This window comes from Magallana gigas, chromosome 2 (genome assembly GCF_963853765.1).
Source record: "Magallana gigas chromosome 2, xbMagGiga1.1, whole genome shotgun sequence".
NCBI classification, from domain to species: Eukaryota; Metazoa; Mollusca; class Bivalvia; order Ostreida; family Ostreidae; genus Magallana; species Magallana gigas.
The window spans coordinates 43,050,404-43,072,801 of NC_088854.1; the positions used below are offsets into that span (position 1 = coordinate 43,050,404).

Below are 22,398 nucleotides of genomic sequence, written 5' to 3' on the forward strand. Positions count from 1 at the left end.
ATCAACAAAAACGTGGAGAAATGACCCACTATACATTAAAAATATCATTTTGTATCCCAACAAATAAACGTTTTGAAAAAATAATACAAGTCCGTAAATTCGTGGTCAAAGTCACCCATAATATTTAAACAGTCGATTTGTTGTGTCTGGAATGGCTCAGTGGTTAGAGTACATGTACCTGACATAAGCTAACTTTATATACATTTCTCTAGGGTTTTTATGTTATGGGTTCGATACCACCAAAATTTCTTATCTTTTGTTAAATATATTAAAATCTGAATATAGTTAGAAAATTGCGCTTTTGAAAACTTGTATTATAATATATTTGAATAGATTTAATTGGGAAAAAATAAATTCAAAATTGTAGAAATACTACTAAAACGAATGGGCATTTTCGCCATCTTATTGTCCCATCTTCTTTATCTGCAGACCAGAACTGAACAGATTAGAACTATTTCAACAAGTGCTTGGACTTTTGGTATTTGCGTTAAACAGCATTGTGACTGATGTTGGCCTGTCTATTTCATTGCTGGCCATTCAGTCATGGCCCTTTGAAATTAACATGTATGGCTTTTGAGTTAAGACTACTCAATCGTGTTTATTTCACTTGAAATCAGCTTGTTTTGACGCAAGAAATAGATATATCTTACTGAAAGTCCAAGGTCTTGTTAAAATGGTTCTATTTACGCCAACAATCTGGTGCTAATTTCAGAAGATACATGTACAGTTTCTATATTATATAGTTCAAGGTCATTGCGGACTTCGATATTTCTTGTCCGCAGTGTCTATGCAAAATACATGTCTGATCTTATCATATGTAAGTAACTAACCCCCCCCCCCCTAATTTTCACACCATGGTGTATCCACATTATTGTCAGTAATCAGGAGTTATCGTTCTTGTCCATGGTTTGACGTCTATATATTCAGTTTAAAACCACTTAAAAATATACATAATAAGTGAATACTAATTCATTTACCATATTTTATCAATATACTTGATCATTATACCAATACATGGATGCATTTGCCGTTGGACCCAGGTGGGGCTTACGTGGGGTCTCATTTTCTCCGTGGGACTTGTTTTAGTATCAGCACTCAGCAGTCACATGACCTTTGAAGAATATTGGAAAGAGAAAGCAGAAAAATATTGTTTGTTGCGCATATGAATTTTCTTCTTCTGATATTCAGTAAGTAATTACTGTCATGTCAATTGAATCATTTATTCGTATAGTTTGTTTATTCCATTGCCTTGTTCCACGATTAAACGCATCTTGAAATTATTCATGTTCGTTCGCTGTATAAAATAAATAAATATTAACAAGTAGACACTGATAAACACACGTGACCGATTTATTGAATATGTCCACATAATAAAACTTAAATACTGTAGAGAGTACATACATTTAGTAAAAACTAAATTAAATCTATGAAATCTCTGTGTGAACATCTACTTTAACTTAGTCCCAAAACAAATGACATGCATAGGTGTGGTTGAATGAAATCCACATTCTCCGCCCCCTTTCAATCCTCAGGAAATTATAAAATGAAATTAAGGTTTCAAGTATTTTAATTAATGGATCCACTGAATCTTATTTATGGATCATTTGAATCACTTATTTGCTATAAACCATAACTGTTAATGATGGCAGCTAAGAATTAAACTATCTCCACAATGTCAAGGCTAATGTAATGTTTTAGAACTATAATTACAAACACGAGCTTGGAGTTTCAGTAGGATGTAACTATCTATTTTTTGCATCACCACAGGTGAAAAATTATGCTGTGAAAATTTTCAGTCCTAATAACTGATCAAAAACTGCATTGAAACATCCTTTGTGTGTTGTAATGCAGTATCTAGCTGCAAAAAGTCATCGTTTAGCCAAATGAAGTTTATCAATAGTTCAAGTAACACTGCAAATCTACAGTATAATGACTTTTTGACTGTTATATTATTCAGTGCAGCATCAGTCTTAATTTTAATTTTTAACTGAAATGCATGGTACATGTAGTAGTACATGTAACTTTTGGCTTTTCATAAACACCCCTGCGATTGTGTTTGGAGTGTTTTCTTTATTGTTGCTAAGTATGTAATAAATCCAGAGGTACTCGAATGAAAGTTTATGAGACTTCAACGAGATTTGTTCAGTTCCTGTGAAATTTCGAGCGGAAGTATAAGTGTTTGGATAAAATTATCAAAATACGTATAAAGGACTGGCCATTTTCGATATCATATCCTACTTTTATTTATGTTAAAACATGAAAATCTATGAAGATATATGTCTTATTTCATCATATAGAGGTTATTCAAACTTAACAATGATATTCTAAACAAGAGTTATCATTCGTGTTCAACCACTCTGCCAGTCTGCACTTGGTTGAAAGTTTAAACATTGGTTTGCTTTTAAAATAAAATGCCATGTTTGAAGCTTTTGGCATGCAATACCATGCTTTTAAAAACTTAAAAGTTTTGTCTGTTTTATATGAAAACTTAATATATCGAGCTATTTTAAAGGAACATTCTGCATAAAGCATTATAGTCTGTTTCACCTTTGATGCTATTACTAGGTCAGGCACGGATCAAAGATTTATCCTCATAGGGGGACCGCTACTAAGCATGTTAATTGTTGCAATAGCAGAAAAAGCCTATAATTTCTATCGTCAAATTAATCTCTAGAACTCGTTTTATCCTCTAATTATTAAAGATAGAGTTTAAAATCAATAAACGTCGGGATTTTATATTTGACTACAAGTTCCTAGATTCTAGGAAATAGACAATAAACACAAAGCACAATTTTTACTGCGAAACTGAAAGGGTGGTCTAAATCAAAATGACAATAACATTCGCAGGGGTGATAAAAAAATAAATAAAATTGTACACAGATGTGTGGTCTAGCTACCTATTTGTCAATTTTCTCAATTTTAATAATAACACACAAATTCATTTTTCGTATTGGATGTTTGATGAATAGGATTTTTGGTAGTTTCTATTTATTTCCTGATCTAGCATAAATATAATTTGTTCATTGATGCATCATAAAACTTATGATGTTTTATTATTGTGTTATGAGAATTATTTTAACAAGTGCTTGGACTTTGGGTAGTTGAGTCAAACGGCAATATGACATAGGCTTGTCTTTTTCATTGCTTGCCACTCTGGTATGACTCTTTGAAATCAACAAGATTTGTCTGGCTTTTGAGCTAAGACTAGCAATCTATGCATATTTCACTGGAAACTAGAGTCATTTTTCACTTGTTTTGATGCTATAAATAGATATTATGTCCTGCCGAATCTTCAAGGATTTGTTAAAATGGTTTATCATGTTATTGTACCGAGTTTTAAAACTTTTATAGAATGGGGATTTTTTACAATAAAAAAAGAAAAAGAATATTAATACAGATTATTGAACTTTGATATCTCAAACACTGATATCTGGAATACAATAGATATGTCGAAATGATTTGTAAGTCCAAACCACTTATTTTTTAAGTATTTTACCCTCGATATCTCGAATGCTCGGATATTTCAAAGTTTTTAAAGAGTCCTATGTAGTTCAAGGTAATGAAGTTTGACTGTAGATAAACTATGTGACCAGATGTTACTGTAATAAATTTTAATAAGTTAATCAATATTCTCTTTCCAGGGAAGTGATGAAGAAAGAAATTTACATTTTCTCAGTGTTCTCTTTAGGTAAGATATTGTTGGCAATAAAGTATTTTTAAATAATTTTGTCCAGATCGAGACAAACTTACTCACTTAATCCTCTTCATGCATTTCTACATTCTCCAGAGACATTATGTGAGTCATATTTCTTTTATTCAGTTTTAAAATTGTTTCCTGATTTTAGTTTCACAAATTTTGTAATTTTCTTTATGTCTTGCAAAGGTATATTTCTACTTATTATATGGTAGCAGCCGTATTCTTGTATACAGTGTGATAATTTCTTTAATTTATGTTCTTTCAGTGTGTTCGATTGTCCATGCTGAATCAGGTTTGTGTAAAATTACTAAAACTCTATATTCATTGTAAATGATCATATGTTTGATGCGTAATATAGTGAACCATTAGGGACTAGTGATGTATGTTTGTTATAAATGTAGATGTTTATATCCCCTGTTACGATTGGGGAACCAGACTAACGTAAATTTGCTGTAAGAGTGACTCTGCTATGAGTGTGTATGCTTTAGCCATGTTTTACTGTATTTCCATCTCTGATGGTAAAAATTTTAAGGTTGCAACAAGACCGTGACCCTTAGCAATGAGACTTTGGAGGTAGACCTAATTGAAACTTGTAGCTGGGTAATAAAGTCCCCCAAATCAACAACGATAGTTCTCCAAGTGAGCAGCCTCCAACTGACGAATTCCATGGACAGTGTCCGAGTTGTGGATGGTGACACCCTCATCGCATCGTACACAGATCTGGATCAGAGCGGTAATATCCAATGTCATAGGTTAATGCTATTAATTTTCTAGTCTCCGTTAGGGCAGAATCTATTGTAGAGCTGCAGCCATCATATTTGATATAATGTAAAATAAGAGTATTTCATCATTGACAGCTCTTATACATTCCATGAAATAATATTTGTTTCCTGTATTTTTTCATTATATATAATATTGGATCAGATGGGTAAGGTTAAGCAAGGTGCTTACTTATTTTTAAAAACTTGTCAAGTTCATGTTTAAATTGGAATAACTTGATCATAACTGAAGCATAAATACACATATTAATATGCGTATGGTATTTATCAAGTAAATAATTTTGTCATTATTTTTAGAATCTTTCTCTTTTTAAAAGTACAGTCCATGAAAAACATTTCCTGATATTTTAATTTTTTTGTTTTTTGTGCAGGAGATTTACTTGTGAGTAGCAATAACTCACTCCTTGTGCTTACAAGTTACACAGGCAAAGGGAGCTCACCCCGAATTGTCACAGTTACCTTAAAACCACAAGGTTAGTTCCCTTAAGGGCAAAATATTTTAGAAACATTACTATACACTTTATAAACTAGTTTTTTATTTTGATTATTCAGTGATACATATAAATAGGGAGATTTTTTTGTTATAGCTGGTGGGGGCAGATACACAGATAATGGACAAGTGAAACTGAATGGCACATCTCTCCCACAAAATGATTCTAGTCCAGTCTACTTCCAGCTAATAGCCACCAAAGGCCAACAGGCAAGTCTCTGAAAATTCAATACATCCTTGCATGCAGACTTTGAATTATCAAGCAATGGCTTTGAAAAAAAATTGCTGAAATACATATTTCCCAAAATAGAGAGTTTATGTAAAATACCCCGTACACAACTTAATTTTTTGATTTAATGATAATCCCATTTAAAATATTCTTACTAAGTATTGAGCCAAAGTGGGTAATAATAGAATGTAGTCAGTAGTATTCTTATGTTAATGTAACATTCTGAGTGAATGTATACAGTTTGAGGTATACTGCTAATTATATTGCCATGCATTGAAGAGAGAGAAAGAGAGTGATGAAGTTCAGAATTTATTCAATATGACATTGAATATTACAAAACAAGCACTAGACTCATCTACAGCATACAGCACTAAGTAAGAGGCATGAAAAAAATTGACAGGAAAATGTTGAGTACATACTGTACATAAATGATATGTTATATATATACATTGCATATAAAAAGGTAGGTATTCATAACAATCTCTGTTATAATTATTTTGTGTAGTGGTGTCCTTTTTTGAGATCAATTTACATAGTGTTTGTACAAGAGTCATCAAATTTCAGGAAGAGTTAGTGTGCTCATTTAACTCAGTGTTTACCGTTAGATTTTTTACACATCTTCCTGACCCTTTGATAAAAATATACATATCATATTGATAACTTTAAGTTATATCAAATATTTTTAAAACATAAATAATGATTTGCAAAATAAAAAATAGACAGTTGAGTTAAAAGACTAGACATATTTGTTCATGGAGAGGAAGTCAACATTTCAGCTGCTGAGTTATTTTACATTTAACTTGGCACATTTTAACTGTCTAAAATCTGACTTCTCCAACCTCTTGAATCACATTTGTATTAACCTGAGCTATAAAACTATCACATTATGTTTATTATCACAAGGTCTCTATCACAAGGTCCAATACTGAAATGTCAAAGACTAAAAGGATGTGTCTGTTAGGCATGATCACATTGTAATGTCTAAAACACTCTGTCATGTCTACCAATGCTATTAGTCTTATGCAGACTATCCCATGTTTGTTTACGGTTCATCACTTATCACAATGCTGTAGCCACACTGAATGTCGAAACATCCTCCATCTCTTCATCTTCCACGATGGTGTTCACTTCTGCCATCTCCCCTGACACTTGAGTTCCTTGTCCCTCTTCACTTCCTCCTGTCACCATCATCACCTCCTCCACCTGACTGACATCGCTTTCGGAGGTCACACTGGTCTCGCCCTCTTCCTCGTTCTCGATGAAGATCCCAATGCTCTGGGAAGACACCTCGGCCAGTATGAGCACCGTCATCACTTCCTCCGAGCTGTACGTCGCGAAGATATTGTTGATCAGGTCCTGAATTTCGGTCCACTTTCGGAGGCGATATTCATCGTACATGTCTCGCATCCACTCCACCATTCCGAGTCTGGAGTGCCAGTGCTGGCGGAGCTGTAGAAATCTAGGGGAGTTCCTCTGGTGAAACAGTCTGTTTTTCATGTCCTGAAGTTTGGAATCTGAAAGAATTCTTTGGCATATAAGTACATGTACTCTGTGGTTCACTTCTCATATAATAGTGATTTATTTGTTTGCTTAGTCAACTATAATAGACTTAACAAAGTCCGTACATTATAAAGGTTTTTGGATGGTTGTTTGAAAAGAAGTTGGCAAGCAAATATTCTCCAATTTGCTTCTTAAATTAAATAGAAAACTGAAAAATAAATTTGCGTTTTGCCAAGGAAGTATTTAGACATGATAGTGAAATCCCACTTGAGAAAATCTAGATAAATTTTGGCTCCCTGGGCCTATGATTCATCCAATAGTAAAATAAATTGTGTTAGAATTCTTAATTACTTATTTCAATTCCTTCTTTCAAAACTCAGAGCATAATATTATTTCTTCAAACTACCTGGTTTATATTCTGAGAATTCAGTGTTAAATAAATGCAAATGGTTTTGTAATTTATGCATACATGTAGTTTCGTATTTGCTTTATATTAACAATATGAATTATTTGCAGTATGGTTATTGGATAAGTATTTAACTTAAAAGTAATGCTGGTGTTTTCAATAAAATATTTAAAAATTGAATTTTTCTACCAGTAATCTCTCAGATATCGATGTAGCTATAGGTATCAATGTTCAAGGATAACACAGATTTTTATTCTTCATGCAACAGGTTATGAGGGGTAAAATGTTTTTGACCTGTACGTCTCTCAGTCAGTCCATTTGTCCTTTGTTTTGTTAGTGCAACTTTTCATAAACCGCTGCACAGATTTTAATTGTGTAAAACATTGTAGGTATTAAGGACACAATGTGTAGATCTGTAAATTACCAGGAAATGGATCAGCCCTTTTGAACTTAAAATTTTAGCCATTTATTGAATTAAGTAATAAACAGTTTATCAGCACAACTCCATTTAAAACCACTGCACAGAATTTTGTGAATGTGTAGGTATTTAGGTTTATTAGGACACAATGTGTTAATCATATTTCTATGCTGGAAAATCAGATTTCTTTAATTTTGTAAAATGTTGGCCCCTTTGAACTTCAATTTTGGCCATATATTACTGTAAAAGTGGTTATTTATGTGTTGGGGAAATTTACACTACCTGTTGTTACGCTGAAAGTTTAAAAAAATACCCCTGCGCATATATGGTTAAAAAAATCAACACTTCAAAGTGGTAAATCATGCATCCATGTATTTAATACTAACACATATTGTTTGACTAAAGAAACTGCTTACTTAACGACCAGCGTATAAAAAACTTTGAGCAACTTTGTAGGTAATAGAACATGATGTCATGATGTGTACTGGTACATGCACATGTACATGTCACATGAAAATCCATGCAATTTCATTATATTATGGGGAATTTGGGCCATTTTGAACGTTAAATTTTGTTGTTATTTAAAGCAAAAGTACTGGTGTAGGCATGCATATTTACAGGAAGTTTTGATGTGATTATTTGTACATGTAGGAGATGCACCTCTTTATTGTATTATTTTGTGTATACCAGTAATTATAATGTGTCCCCTGCCATTCATTGTGTGTATAATTGTCATGTATTGGGGGAGTGAGAGGTACATGAGCTAGCTTGCTCTAGATTTCCTATTATTTTTTAACCGGGTTTTCCAAAAGAAAAATCCAGGTATTGAAATGGCGAGTGGACAGGCGGGATGGGTTGCGGTTGGGCAGATGCCAAAAGAGCATCTCTATTTTACAGATAATTCCTCCTACAGTTTTCAAGACAGGGAGTTGTTGTTTTCCAGATCAATTGTTCAGTGATGTGCATATTTCTTGGATATTGATTTTTGATGATTTATGGGTAAAAAAAAAATAGTATCTGTTGATTTTAGACATTTTCTCGCATAATATTGCAAACAAAGTACCAAATTTCTCTGGATAGGCAGTGTTTATCTATTCAGGATTGACAAATAAGATTATGGATACACTATATAAAGAAAACATGGTTTGCTGACACATTGACAGTTTTTCTCTTTTTAAACCCATAAAGCAAAACGATTTTGTGTGAAATTGCACTTCTTGCAAAGATATGTGTGTCTAATAAATATCCTCCTAAAATAATTGTTATCATGTGCCAGATACAAATAAATGTATCCACACCCTTTTGGCATTGTGTTTATACAAATGATACAATTCAAACTGTTCTATTCCCAGCTTTAATGAACATGCATGCATGCACTTATAATGCTGTTATAAATTCCAATCTTTAATCATATTTTACAAATTTATATAGATGGTGGCTGCATGTAGCTCCAGCTGTTACCATAAAATAGTTCCATATTGTAAATAAAAGATGCATATACTGATATCAAATATGATATATATAACTTAATGTAAGAAAGTTTAAAATCTTTCTTGCATCATCTGTGTACCAGTTAATTGTTGGGACCTAAAAACTTCTTACTGAATAAATTAGTTATTTAAATGTCTTTTTATGTGTACATGCATGTTCATTATATATATATCATTCTAAAGTGACATGCTGTAGGCCCTAGGGTAGAAATGTTAACAAATCAAGCACAGTTTCCTGTTTGTCTACAGTATGTATTTATAACTATATGTATATAGAATTCATCATTTATTTTTGCACCATTTCTTTTGTATAGGAAATGTGTCCTGTTGTACATTCAATGCTTTGATGAGGTGGTACTTATATACATGGGAAATAACTCAATGAAATTTTTTGGTAAAGAGAATAAATATTATGATATACATCTTTTACAAATAGAGAACATGGCATTGATAAGGTCATTCCCCAAGTCACTCTATACTCAAGGTTTAAAATTTCAAGTGTTATGCAGAGAAGCCATGTAAATTAATTGAAGAAGTTTTTACTAATAATAATGTTAAATTTGTGCTAATATATGTTTTACTTGATTTAAAAGACTCATTTGATTAATTGTTAACCTTTTGAATTATTTTGATGCAAACTAGAGAATAAACAAGACCGACATGTAAATAATATTGCATTTTAAATGAATTATACCATTGAGATTTGTACTTTTAATGATATCAAAGGATTCATTATATTTCATGTTATCATATAAGATATCATTGCAGGTGATGGCATTCTCAGTATAATTAAACAATTTTTATTTTGAAAATCTGCAGATCTTAAAACAGAACAAACTCCAACATCATATAATTTCTGACACATGAATATTTTGATTTTCTTAGGAATAGATCTAAGCTAATTGAAATTTTAAATCTAAAGTTAAACCCCTAAATCATCAAGTTTACTGATTTCCTTACCTAAGAGGTACATCTGTTGAACAGCTCTGTCATGGCTCACAATCAAACGTTGAAGTCTCTCAGCTACATCCCAAAGCTTCTGGTTGTCCATGTCTGTCGATAGCTGTCCTGGTATGGCCTCACATGGACCCCTTTTCCCCTCTCTAGTTCCCATGCTGTCCTGCTGTTTTGACAATTATAAAAACTGAATTTATTTGCTCTACATTAGCACAGCAGGGGCTTTGAAGTTTGTTAATTGGGAAACCACTGGATTCTCACTTCAAACAGTACCTAAGTGATTGGTGTAACAAGTAATTGTGTGTAATGAAGATAGGGCACCTGCTGGGGTATCAAGGCTTGTGTGCTGACCAGGTAATTGGGTCATAATTACCTAGATTAATCTTGTCACCTCTGTGAAGAGGGCCACCTGCTTGGGGTCCTTTTGTTTATCTACCTGTTGAGTAGGCAATAATTAAAGCTTTATCTATTCATCTGCAGGTTTTTATAATTGACCATATTTTGATGTTATCAGTTATTTCTCCAAGCTGACATCTTCTGTAAAAATGTATTTTAAGGATTTTTAATTGCAATTTTTTTTACATTCCCTTTTGATGTTATCAACATAATTATGTAATATTGCAGTCATTAAATTTCTATTTTCTGTTGTTATTGTACATGTATAGATTGTGCTAATACTTCCTTATTATCTGAAACACATTTATTGAGTGTTGTAAGGGAAACTAAATAATTGCAGATAGAAATTATTAAATAAGAATATTAAATTATTTGTTTTTATCTGCTGATTTATAATAATTTTGATGAATATATATATACAAAATATTACATTTTCTTATGCATGATTGTATAAAACAATGTTTAAAACAGAAATTTTAAGATCATAGCTTTTCATTCATTTATTTGATCTTATAAAAAATAAATGTTTGTATTAAATAAAACACATGAAATGAACTATTATATTATATCAATATCTGTTTAATTGTAGGTTCAGATTCTATTGAATGATAGTAACCTTACTCCTACACCTAGAATTGCTTTCTATGATGGCTTGAAACCTCTCCCCGATAAACTATTGGTGGAACTTGGGTAATAACATTTTCGTAAACAAATGAATCTTCTTTGTATTAAAATGTTTATAAGACACCATTAAATTTTTGTTATTTTAACGATTCAAGAAAAACACACAGTAATTTGATAATAATTGTGCACCCAACACAAAATAAATGCACAATAGTAATTTAGTTGTTGTATTTTGTATAAATAATACACTTTTTGATAAATAGAATGTATATATTGTAGATGATGCAATTTGTTCATGTTTATTCTATTTTGACAGTACATACAGTCAGTTCTTCCCCATAACGTCTAGAACTGGGGCCATGTTGGTAGTCGGCAAAGACATAGATCAGCAGGAGTTCTTTTCTGGATTTTTCAAAAGTGTTTCATCTGGTATGTTAAGACTAAATATCCACCAAGTATATTCCATTGGTCATTGGACAATAAATTTGCGATAAAACTAAAAAAAATTCAATATATGTACATGCATACTGATTGGCAAAAAAACCCCACCCCATCCCCCACACTAAGAAGGGGTGTTTGATGGTACTCAATCCTATCTCTTACTGGTAGTTGTAAATTTATTGCAATATGCACGCACATTATGGATATTTTTTTTATCCAAAAGAGGTGCGTTTTTTGCATAGAATGTAGTAGGTAAAATGCTACACCCCTATGTACCCATAAACATTATAAAGAAATGAAAACATCTTTTTAAAACTGCATGTCTAACAGTTTGTACCTTGCTTCTCTTCTGTAGGATGTGATATCATTCTTACATCAGCTACAATGAGTTTTTACATGCAGAGACCGAAAATTGAGACACAGTGCTCCATTGTGGCAGTTCCAAGGAATAAAGGTATGACTGCAGGTACAAGTTATACTGTATAAATTTTGTCTGTACTGGTAACAAATTGCTTGTAAACACTCTTCTCTTTTCCAAATCATGATAAGCTCAATTTCCAGTAAACAGCATATATTGTACAAGATGCAAATATAAATTATAGTCATACAGTTTGGTTGTAAAATTTTACGGAAATATTTTAGATTTGACAATGTTTGCAATTTCAAGATATCGATTAAACTAGTGAGCTGAATGGAATATTATACGCAATATTAAACTTATTATTTGCACAGTAAAATTATATTTTTTCTTTAGGAATAACATCTTTTAGGATCGAAAGTCTGAACTTGTGTCAGAACGAAAGTGTCGCAATTTATGAGGGTCACAGTCAGTATGACAAGAGGATTGCAATGCTATCAAACCAGAGTTCTCCAGTCACACCCGCTATTTATGTCAGAGCTGAGAAAGGATTCTTGTACGTACGGATTAGAGTAAATAATGAAATATGTAATAATTTTCTTTTTAATTAACTGAACTAAACAAGAGTACATGTAATTCCTTAATTATTTTGAAAATCTGAGCAATTATACATGTAGCTAGAGTATGAAAATGGTACACATTTACAGAAAGATATTTTTTATACATATAAATTTCATTAATAGAACTGCTTTTGCAAAGGTGATATGTTAATAGGTTTAGGCTGACAAATAGTTACATGCAGTCTCTTAACACATGCATGAATATCTTTTATTTGAATTGTAGAATAGAAGTAAACTTGAAGAATAATTCTCAGTGTTCAAATGGAACCATTCCTATAGTGCTCTCTGGGATGTATTCTGCAAGACCAGGTAAAGCTCGAGTTCAAAGAATTCAGTACATGGACTGCATGCTTTTGAAATAAAAGGGCATGTATAAGATTTTTTTTTCTCATGTGTACACAATTCTTCTATTTTAGCTTGTGGAAAGACCCTGATATCTCCCGAAGGAACAATTACAAGTCCGGAGTATCCTAACCTGTACCCCCTTAATGCTAATTGCAAGTGGAATCTTCCAATACCAGAAAATAGTTCCACTTTTGTGTATGTTGCCATGGAAACTGCTGCTCTAGCATCCAATCATACTTTGAGACTCCAGGTTGGAAAATATTTATATCAAAGTACCTTTTAACTAACATTTATTTATGTATGTTTAAGTTCAAAGGAACTCATGGGAATTAAATTTTACATGTATGCATGGATCTGGAAATGTTTACCACCTGGGTTGTCTGAAGGATGCTTGAGGGGATTGGGGTGTGAGCGATGTGTTTGATAACATTTTATGTGAATTTAAAAAGTTAAAAATTTCCAGAGGGGGAAGGGGGTCCTGGCCCCTCCTCTAGATACACACAAGTTGTTGTATGAAGATTTAGTGTAGAGAGGGTATTTAAGTTGCAAGTAAATTCTACATGAATGCAGCTTTTAGTCAAGGTGTATATCCTATGTCAAATGGTAATGTTGCTTGTACTCATATCAACATATACACAGTCCTATATACTCTTGTTCAGAAATGGTTCAATCTGTTGATAAAGTGATATGTAGTACATTGTGAACTGGTTTTAATTTTATGGCAGGATGATACAGGAACAGCTTTGTGGAAATTTTCCGGAGACCACCTTCCCTCTACAGACGCAGTTGTTAACTTGAACGAGTCAAATATTGCACAGCTGGTCTTTGACAGCAGCACAGAATTAGGTCAAGGTGTGGGAAAGGTCAGCAAAGGATTCAATGTCACTTATAAGATGCTGAGTAAGTATCAACTTTTTGTATATACTGGTACAGTGAACTTGTATATGTATTATTCACAGTCAGCTTTCTCATTAATTATCTCCTCTTATACATTTTGACAATTTTATTCAGTTTCTAGTAAAAGAAGGTGACAGTTATTGTAAAGCAAATAAAAGTAACATTGCATCATGTATCTGAAAAATGAAATTGATTGTGTGTCTCGGAAAATTTAAATTGATACATCGTGTGTTGCAGGATGTGGTGGATATCTGACGTCCCCCAAATCTAGCATTGAAATACCAGAGGGGATCCCTGAGGGGGAGTCCTGTATCTGGGTCATCAGTCTTCCCAAGTCAGGGCCCAATAACAGTACCAATATCGTCCAGTTCTCCCTCTCACACCCCAAATTGTCTTCAAACTCAAGCATGTAAGTGCCCAATGCCAATTAATGCACCTACTGCAGAGGTGTTAAAAAAGTTAAACATTAAAGGACGTCAATTTTAGAAGAATCTCAAATGACCATCATTCAAGTTATTATAATTTTTCGCCTAGACTTATTCTAAGGATATGATATGCAGTTGTGGGTCTATTTGATGTGGAATTCATTATAGCATATTAACTTACTGGTATAACCTTTTGAGTGAATTCTAACTTCTGAATGTGTTTTTGATTGTTTAGAGTTGTGTTGGATGGAGGAACATCAAAGTCTGGAGTCTTCAAATTCAACTCTAAACAGTCCCAGGATTATCTCAGTCGCACCAATGCACTGTGGGTAAAAATGATGGCTCCAACCAAGGTCAAGCTTAGCTATAACACATACAGTAAGTTCTTGATATATAGTGGTAACAAAAATTCACTTTAAAATGAATTCATTTGGGATTAAATCTCTTTGATTTATGATGCATGTATTTCCACAAATGTACATGCATGTTTCTTACAATCCATGAACATGAAAATGAATGATTTGACAGTGGTACAGTATAAACATTATATTTAGGTTGCCAGAAGAAGGACCAGTGTAACAATGGGGTGTGTATCCACCCTGACTGGATTTGTAATGGGGTAGACGATTGTGGGGACATGACCGATGAAAATAACTGTCCAATAAACTCATCAAAAACTGGATGTAAGTATTTCCCCATGTTTCAGGAGAAGAAGAACTGGGCACTGAGAGATTTATATGTAAACCAATGCATTAAAAATGCATGAGCACAACAATATCAGAATTTGGTTGATGACTCATCAATGATGAGGAAATAAAAAAAATGTCTGCCTGACTGGCTATCTGTCCACAAGCTAGCACCTTTGAACTCTCTTAGATAAACTTTTCTTATTGGTCATTAAAATGTCATGCTCAGGAGACAAGGTCAGGGGGTAAAGGGTCAAGGTCATTGATAGATCAAGATCAATTTTTTGTAAGGGGAACAGTATTATGGTGGGGGGCATAGTGTTTCATTGATATAACTTGTTCACAAATCGTTCTTAATTTTCTGTGTAAAATATATGTTTGTTCTAGGACTGTATATGTATTATGTACTGTATTAAAGCTCTTGATATTGACCATTAGATGCATCTGTTACAGTGAAAACTTACTTAGTGGTAATAATCGCTTTGATGTGCTTCGCCTTTGGAGTGGTCCTGACCATTGTGATACCGGCGGTGTACAAGCGGTGTCGTTATCCTAACTACCGCCACCTACAGGATCTGATGGAACCATCTGTCACGTGATCAGTGGTAGACACACCCCCACCTGTCAATCAGAACCACCCACGCATTCCACATTTACATAGCAATGCCACTGTTTTCTTGTTAAATTGCCATTTTGTAGATCAGATTTAAGAAATTGTGCAATCCTTGGACCTCTCGTCTATCCTGAGCTTTGAATAATGTACGTGTGCCTGGTAGTTGTACATTAAGTTAAAATTTAAATATTGTACAATGTATATGTTATAATTCTCTTAAATCACAAGTATAAGACAAAATATATTTGTAATATTTTAAATGATCTGAAAGAAGTTGAATTTTTTTCAACAGTAGATCTGCTAACTGAAAAAAAAATCTCTTTTTTTAGAAAGCAAAGTTTAATCAGTTTTACTATTCCTTGGGATTAATTGATCTGAAGTGTTGTTTTGGATTTCCTATTCTTTTAGAGGAGGACTTTGTCTATGCTGGTATATACTGTTACGTTCTTATTTGCTTGCGGTTATATTTGTTACTTTTTTGTCATTGCTTTATACAAATATTCAATGCATAATGTATCTTATAGACTTTTTCCATATTTGTCTGTCAATAGCTACTTGGGTATTTTGGAGGAGTTTTGATTTAGTTTAGTTGAATTTTTCATATCAAAAATCAGATATATTTAAAAATTTCGATGCATGTGATATCATTATACATATATGTAAGTTTGTTTGGATATGTGCACATTTAAGTCGTTCCTAAAAGAGTGAAATGATCTGATCGTACAACTAAAACAGGTAGCTTGTTCGTAGATATGTATGTTTTCCAAGGTCTTCCTTTATATCTTTAAAAACCGCTTTTTGTTTAGAACATTTTTGTTTTGTGAAGTTAAAGCCGTTTTAACCAGAGCTTGGACTTTGGGCAGTACATGACAAAATCCAATTTAATGAAGGTGGGGTCTTCTCATGGTTAACTGTCCATTCATTGGTTGATATTAATAGGTATGAATACATTGAATGCAACAACATTTGTTTGATTTAATTCATCCAAGGAGCTGTATATTTCAGTTCAAATGACATCAATTTTACACAGCAGAGCAGATCTTGGGGGTAAAACCTTCTGATTTTGGCAGTCTGTGAATATTAATGAGCTTCTCTTAGCAAATTAGAAGAAAAATGGTCAATATTTTACAGCTTGTGTTGATCGAGCTAACTAGATAACATCCCACCAAAAGTCCAAGCTCTACATACCGGTATATATTACACACAGATATGTCAATGATAATGAATAGTTATTGCATATTCATATTAGTTATTGCATATTCATATAAAAGAATACTATGTTTTCTTTATTAGGAGAAAACATGTGCAGAACTTAAAAATTTGGACTTTGATAAAAGTGAAATATTGTTACGTGTAATACTCTAGTCTTTGCAAGTTGTTGTAATAACAATGGAATCTTGTCTGTGATGTCGAACTGTTTATAAATGCTCATGTCTTGCTTTGGTAAATACTGTAAAACAACTTATATTTGTGTATGAAAAATTTGTTGTGAGGTTTGCAAGAACCTATTCTTTGAAAAAAATTTCTTGCTGTAAACCAGTTCTCAAATTTCTCTGGTAATTTTTTTTCCGATAATCTGCATTTTGATTGCGAAAATTAGTCACTGCAAACGAGTTTATCTCTGGTAAATCGCAATTTTAAGTTGTTGCAGAAAAAAGTTGAATTAAATTGTTCAACATTAGTTATGTTATGTATCTAGAGTTAATCTTCTTTTGGTGATATTTTAAATATTTTCCTGTACATAATATGCACACATGCATGTACAATATATATAAATCTCTGGGGGTTTTTTAAACTTTGATTTTATGGGTGTTTTAGGTTTCCATCTTTTTGTTCTGAATTAGTGCTTTTCTATATGATTTGGATTTATCATTTTCCACAATCCATGATAATTTTGCCGTCCTTGACTAATTGGTGTGCCTTTAGAAAATACCATTGATGAGTTGTGGTTGTTAAAAAAAAAGACTGAATTGATTATTTGTAAAAAGTTTATATGAAATAGTCATTCATGCAGCTTTAAATATAGATCTGATGAATTCAGCGCCCTCCCCCAATGTTAAGAATTATTTATTATATGCTTTATAGTAACATTTTATTTACAGTAGAGCCTCTTCAGCATGGACCCCCGTTATCCATTGGCTTCAACTTTTTACTGAAAACAATTTTCAGACCCATGTAGAATATTTAATTCTTAATGATTATCTATGCAAATGTCATCGTTTCTCATTTTTATTGAAAATACTGCACAAAGTCAGGTGTTGGACCTAATACCAATGGACGCGTGTCGCGTTTTTCATGTTATGATTTAATCCACATGTTCAAGGCTTGTTACAATGTATGTGTTTTCTCAATTTGTATAAGGGAGATACTACTTCACCACAATGAATTTACGGTTTGAATATGCAACATCATGCCATACAAGTTATTAATAAAATTTGTAAAAAGAAGAAAGTAGTTGTTTAAAAAAATTTATTGGTCGATTATTCCCCCAAAATGATCAATTAATAGCACTATTTATTAATTGAAACAGCCAATGATAAAATGAGTGTGTTAATCAGAATTTATTTTACAGTATGTTTTTTACTAGTACAAAATATGTTCTATTGAAATTACAAAAGCTTCACTGTATCAATGCCCTTAAGCAAAAAGATGTATGTAATAACTATTATAATATATTTTACAAACTTTAAGTGTACTTAATAACTTATGATATTTTTACACAATCTAAACATATATGGCCCTTAAGTTTTCAAATCATAATTCCGTTTCCAATTTCTGGAGCATTCCAATGTCGTGGGAGACTTGTTATCCGGCCATGATCATACAATTGTCTGAATCATCTTCGCCTTCCTGTATTGCAAACCCGCCCTGAAGGATACGAAGTCAACATTCGATTGAATGAAAAAAACAAAACAATATACGTATAAATATATATTGCATTTCCGTGTTTAAAGGAACAAACATACATCCCTACTTGAAAACAACATGGATGTGACTGGTTTCAAATGCATGTTCAATAAGGATATCTTCAACTTTTGAAATAACATTTTTGGCTTGGTTTTCCACTTCTTTGACAAATTTCCAATTAATTGGGCATCGACAAATTTATTTCCCCTTGAATAGTGACAAGTTAAAAAAATTTGACGACCCCTAATTTTTCTTTTTTAAAGAATTTTTTTGAAAATTAAAAGGGAATATAACATGTATGGTTGCTGACTTGTTTATCTCTAATTTAAAATTTATGTTTCGAAATTTTTTAAACACGTGATCACCTGTGAACTGTTACTGGACGAAATGATTGAGTTACGTCCAATAGTATCGGGTTGGGAATTTCCTGGCTTCCTTAACACGAGGCTAGGGTTGGAATTTTGAGATCGATTTCTAGGGATGGCGCGCGGATCCACACAAAACTCCAAAGTTTCACTAGTGCCATTGTCACTCACACTAATTGGAATATCTCTCCGCCAACTGAATTCGCCACAGAACTGAAAAAACAACAATCATTAAAAAAACCCACATTAATTGCTTCAAACTTAAAAAAAAATTTGGTTGATATTTCAATAATAATTTTTTGAAAAAGTACTGAGTAATTTGCAAATTAGAGTAGTCTTGTACATTGTTGAATTCTTTGAGTTGTTCGTCTTCTGCTACCGATGGGACGACCAGAGTTGGGGCCATATACAGGGTATCGATTTTCCTGATAGCTTCTCTGACGTAGATGACTCGGTGAGGACAGTTGACGAGAGACGTGTAGAGTGCCTTTGGGCTACTGTCCGGACCCTGGGCAAATAAAACCAATACTAGTACTTATGGTCAATATCTAGTAAATAAAAGGAACCTACGTATTTCTGAAATATTTGATTTGTTTGATAGTGACTTCTATAGGTAATACCTGATTGATAAGAGTTTAAAATACGTGACTCATGATATTATGTATAACTAATACAATACCCTATGGTGTTCCGATGGGGCCACTTCGACCTTCGCACTTTCGCCTTTAGGTCGAAGATGCGAGAGTGCGAAGTTGCGAAGGCGAGAGTGCGACGGCGAAGGAGCGAAAGTGCGAAGATGCGACGGCGAAGCGCGAAGATGCGAAGGCGAAAGCGCGAAGGCGAAGGAGCGATACTACTATCGCTCCCTCGCCTTCGCAACTTCGCACTCTCGCCTTCGCACTTTCGCACTTTCGCCTTCGCCTTTTTTGATAGCATTCAGAAAGTCTCGGTCTATTACATAGAATTTGATGCAGGCACCGTACTCGCAAAGGTTTTCCGGTTAATCCATGATATCATTGGTACGCATGCGCTAAGCCATTGTGCTTACTATGAATGTTTATAAATATTTTAATGTGTATATGTGACATTTATGTTTACCAGTGCTGGCTATGCCTAATCGTTATATACTCCATATAAAATGTAAGGTCCGCCATAATGTATACATATGCACTTCTAGACTCATGTCACTTACCAGCTGTCTGTTTACCGTAGATCAAACACAGTAACATTCGAATTCTAATTTCATTATGCGACACTCCTTGCTGGTGTTTGGATCTAGAGGTGGAGAGGGGGTCCCCCCCCCCCCGGAAAATTCAATACTAATAACTTCACACATGCAGTAAAGGGAGAGAGAAGGTCCGGATCTCATCCCCCCGGAAAATTTAATTTTATTAATTATATATAATAAAATCTCCAAAATATGTCAGATGTCCTTTTATACAGCTAAAATTGTCTTTAAACGATAGAGAGCTCCATAATTATAAAAAGGCGAAGGCGAAAGTGCGAAGATGCGAAGGCGAGAATGCGAAGTTGCGAAGGCGAGAGTGCGATATTAGTATCGCTTCTTCGCCGTCGCAACTTCGCACTCTCGCCGTCGCAACTTCGCGCTTCGCCGTCGCATCTTCGCACTTTCGCTCCTTCGCCGTCGCACTCTCGCACTTTCGCCGTCGCAACTTCGCACTCTCGTACCTCGACCTAAAGGCGAAAGTGCGAAGGTCGAAGTGGCCCCATCGGAACACCATAATACCCTGATAGACAAAATGACAATATGGAAAAAGTGAATTACATTTTATAAAACTCGTTACAGTAAAGATTATATATTTCTCATTCATTACACTAGATATCTACAAAAAATATTAATTATAACTATCTGATACCATTCGGAAATAAATACTCTCATATAAAGGTCTTAGAGAAGTAACTTTCAATGAAAAATATTTTACAAAATTTTTTTTCAAACTTTTAAAAAACTTTTTTGTTTGGCGTTTTGCCAAACGTATCACCGTATTCATGTAACCCACGTGATACCTATACATCACGGCTTACTCAATATTATTGCTTCTCCCTTATAAGCTTGTTGAAGGAGTGGAGATTTTCTATATGCAAAATATACATTCTATTGAATCATCGAATGATTGAGGGAAATATCTCACTTCGTGATAAACTTCATATACTCGAGGAAACAAATTCGATAGACACTTGTCTTTTACTATGGGATAATGACTTTTTTTATGACATTATCTTCTTTTTTTCTTCTTCTCATCTGTTCATTAATTATCTAATCATTTAAATACACTAATTCATCTACCCTATATTTCATTTACTATATATTTATATGACAGCAAAGAAGTTAACACCAGGAGAGGAATTTTCTCATCTCATTCTATTTTGATCATTCAATGAAATGCGTTCAATTTATTCATGTATAAATTACGGGTCGTCAGTTCAATATTTGAGACTGAAGCATGAAGTACTAGACAATAGACACATGAAATACCAATGATTCCAAAATACATTGAAAATAGGAATTCCAGGCGAGGAAGTTGTACACTTTAACCACTAAGCGTCAAATGTTTAGTCTAGACTTCGTTCTATAATAGGTACTATGAGAAAACCGTACCTTTTTGTTATGCTGTTTTTCGTGATCTGTTGATTCCTTTTTGGGTTCTCCAGTAGTTTTCTGGCAAACAGGCGGTGCTTTGTTGAGATTTTCGCGAGATATATCACTCAGATTCTTTTTTAGACCGTTCAGACCTTTCTCATTTTGTTTGCTGTCTTGTTCAGCCTCTGGGGTAACAGACCTCTAAAACCAAAGAAAATAGGACAAAAACCGTAACGAGTCTTCTGAAAAAAGACAAAAGAGGGCTCTCCAGAAAGCTCAAATAATGACGAAGAGGAGAATGCTGATGATTATTTGTGAATTGAATTGAATTTACTGATATCAATTTTTTGCTATGTTTACCGATTCCCGGTGATCAGGGGTGAGAAGAAACTTGTTGACTCGGTCCAGGACAGCGATATCGTCCTTCCCCTGAACATCTCCAAGCCCCGTCAGACTAACCTAGTGTATGAAAAGTAGGACAGTTAAATATTTACGGGAGAAATTTTAAAAATTGAACACAGGTTTAACCAGACGTAATTTGTTGTACACATGTTACCTTCACGATTTCTCTCCTTCTGTTGAGTAAATAGTCTATCTTATCATCCTCATCTTTCTCTTCCAACAAACTAAGGTTTAAAGGCTCTGGTTTGAAGAGCTTTGAGCTTTTCTAAAAATAAAATTCATGTTTATTACTTGTATCAAATTACATACACTGTAAGCATATTGTTCACATAACAAACTACATTTGAAACATCGTAACCTACTGTGGTTTACCTTTAGAAAGCGTTTTTCCGATCTGCTGAACTCCTCGGACGGCATTTTGACAACACAAAGTAAGCAACTGATTATGACGTCACCCTATTATTACGTTGTTATCATAAACATCATACTATGAACTGCTCAATCATACGATTGTGACGTCACGTTTTGATGACGGTGAATATAATTTCTCGTTCAACTTTTTTTTTGGGGGGGGGGGGTGTTGTGTTTATTATAGCATTGAATCATGATTTTTTGAAGTATACACTCTCATAACTGCCGCGGTGTGTGCATACAAATTGAGTAACGCGCGTTAGCGCGTTATGAAAATTTGTATGCACACACCGCGGCAGTTATGAGAGTGTATACTTCAAAAAATCATGATTTAATGCTT

The 22,398-nt window shown here is 33.6% G+C and overlaps 3 protein-coding genes across 4 annotated transcripts; 1 reads left to right on the plus strand and 2 right to left on the minus strand.

Annotated features, from left to right (window-relative positions):
* The first annotated feature begins 1,060 nt into the window (after positions 1-1,060).
* LOC105329819 (cubilin) lies at positions 1,061-17,822 on the plus strand. Of its 2 annotated transcripts, none has more exons than XM_034445223.2 (17): positions 1,061-1,187; positions 3,642-3,688; positions 3,963-3,989; positions 4,230-4,430; positions 4,848-4,949; positions 5,064-5,176; positions 10,952-11,052; positions 11,303-11,415; positions 11,783-11,893; positions 12,182-12,341; positions 12,629-12,714; positions 12,822-13,000; positions 13,476-13,650; positions 13,885-14,056; positions 14,308-14,450; positions 14,627-14,755; positions 15,212-17,822. In XM_034445223.2, the coding sequence occupies exons 2-17, from the start codon at positions 3,649-3,651 to the stop codon at positions 15,355-15,357; spliced, it is 1,998 nt and encodes a 665-aa protein (XP_034301114.2). In that variant the 5' UTR covers positions 1,061-1,187; positions 3,642-3,648; the 3' UTR covers positions 15,358-17,822. The 2 variants fall into 2 exon arrangements, with proteins under 2 accessions (XP_034301114.2, XP_034301116.2); XM_034445225.2 differs by having other exon boundaries at positions 11,783-11,881.
* Positions 6,045-10,272, minus strand: LOC105329793 (uncharacterized). The gene is made up of 2 exons (XM_011431214.4): positions 9,970-10,272; positions 6,045-6,709 (listed from the first exon to the last, which is right to left on the minus strand). The coding sequence occupies exons 1-2, from the start codon at positions 10,121-10,123 to the stop codon at positions 6,255-6,257; spliced, it is 609 nt and encodes a 202-aa protein (XP_011429516.3). The 5' UTR covers positions 10,124-10,272; the 3' UTR covers positions 6,045-6,254.
* A 4-nt stretch (positions 17,823-17,826) lies between the features above and the next one.
* LOC105329782 (uncharacterized) lies at positions 17,827-22,163 on the minus strand. The gene is made up of 7 exons (XM_011431202.4): positions 22,020-22,163; positions 21,802-21,912; positions 21,606-21,704; positions 21,264-21,446; positions 18,987-19,151; positions 18,644-18,856; positions 17,827-18,239 (listed from the first exon to the last, which is right to left on the minus strand). Exons 1-7 carry the CDS (start codon positions 22,062-22,064, stop codon positions 18,177-18,179), a joined length of 879 nt encoding a protein of 292 aa, XP_011429504.3. The 5' UTR covers positions 22,065-22,163; the 3' UTR covers positions 17,827-18,176.
* Positions 22,164-22,398: the final 235 nt, after the last annotated feature.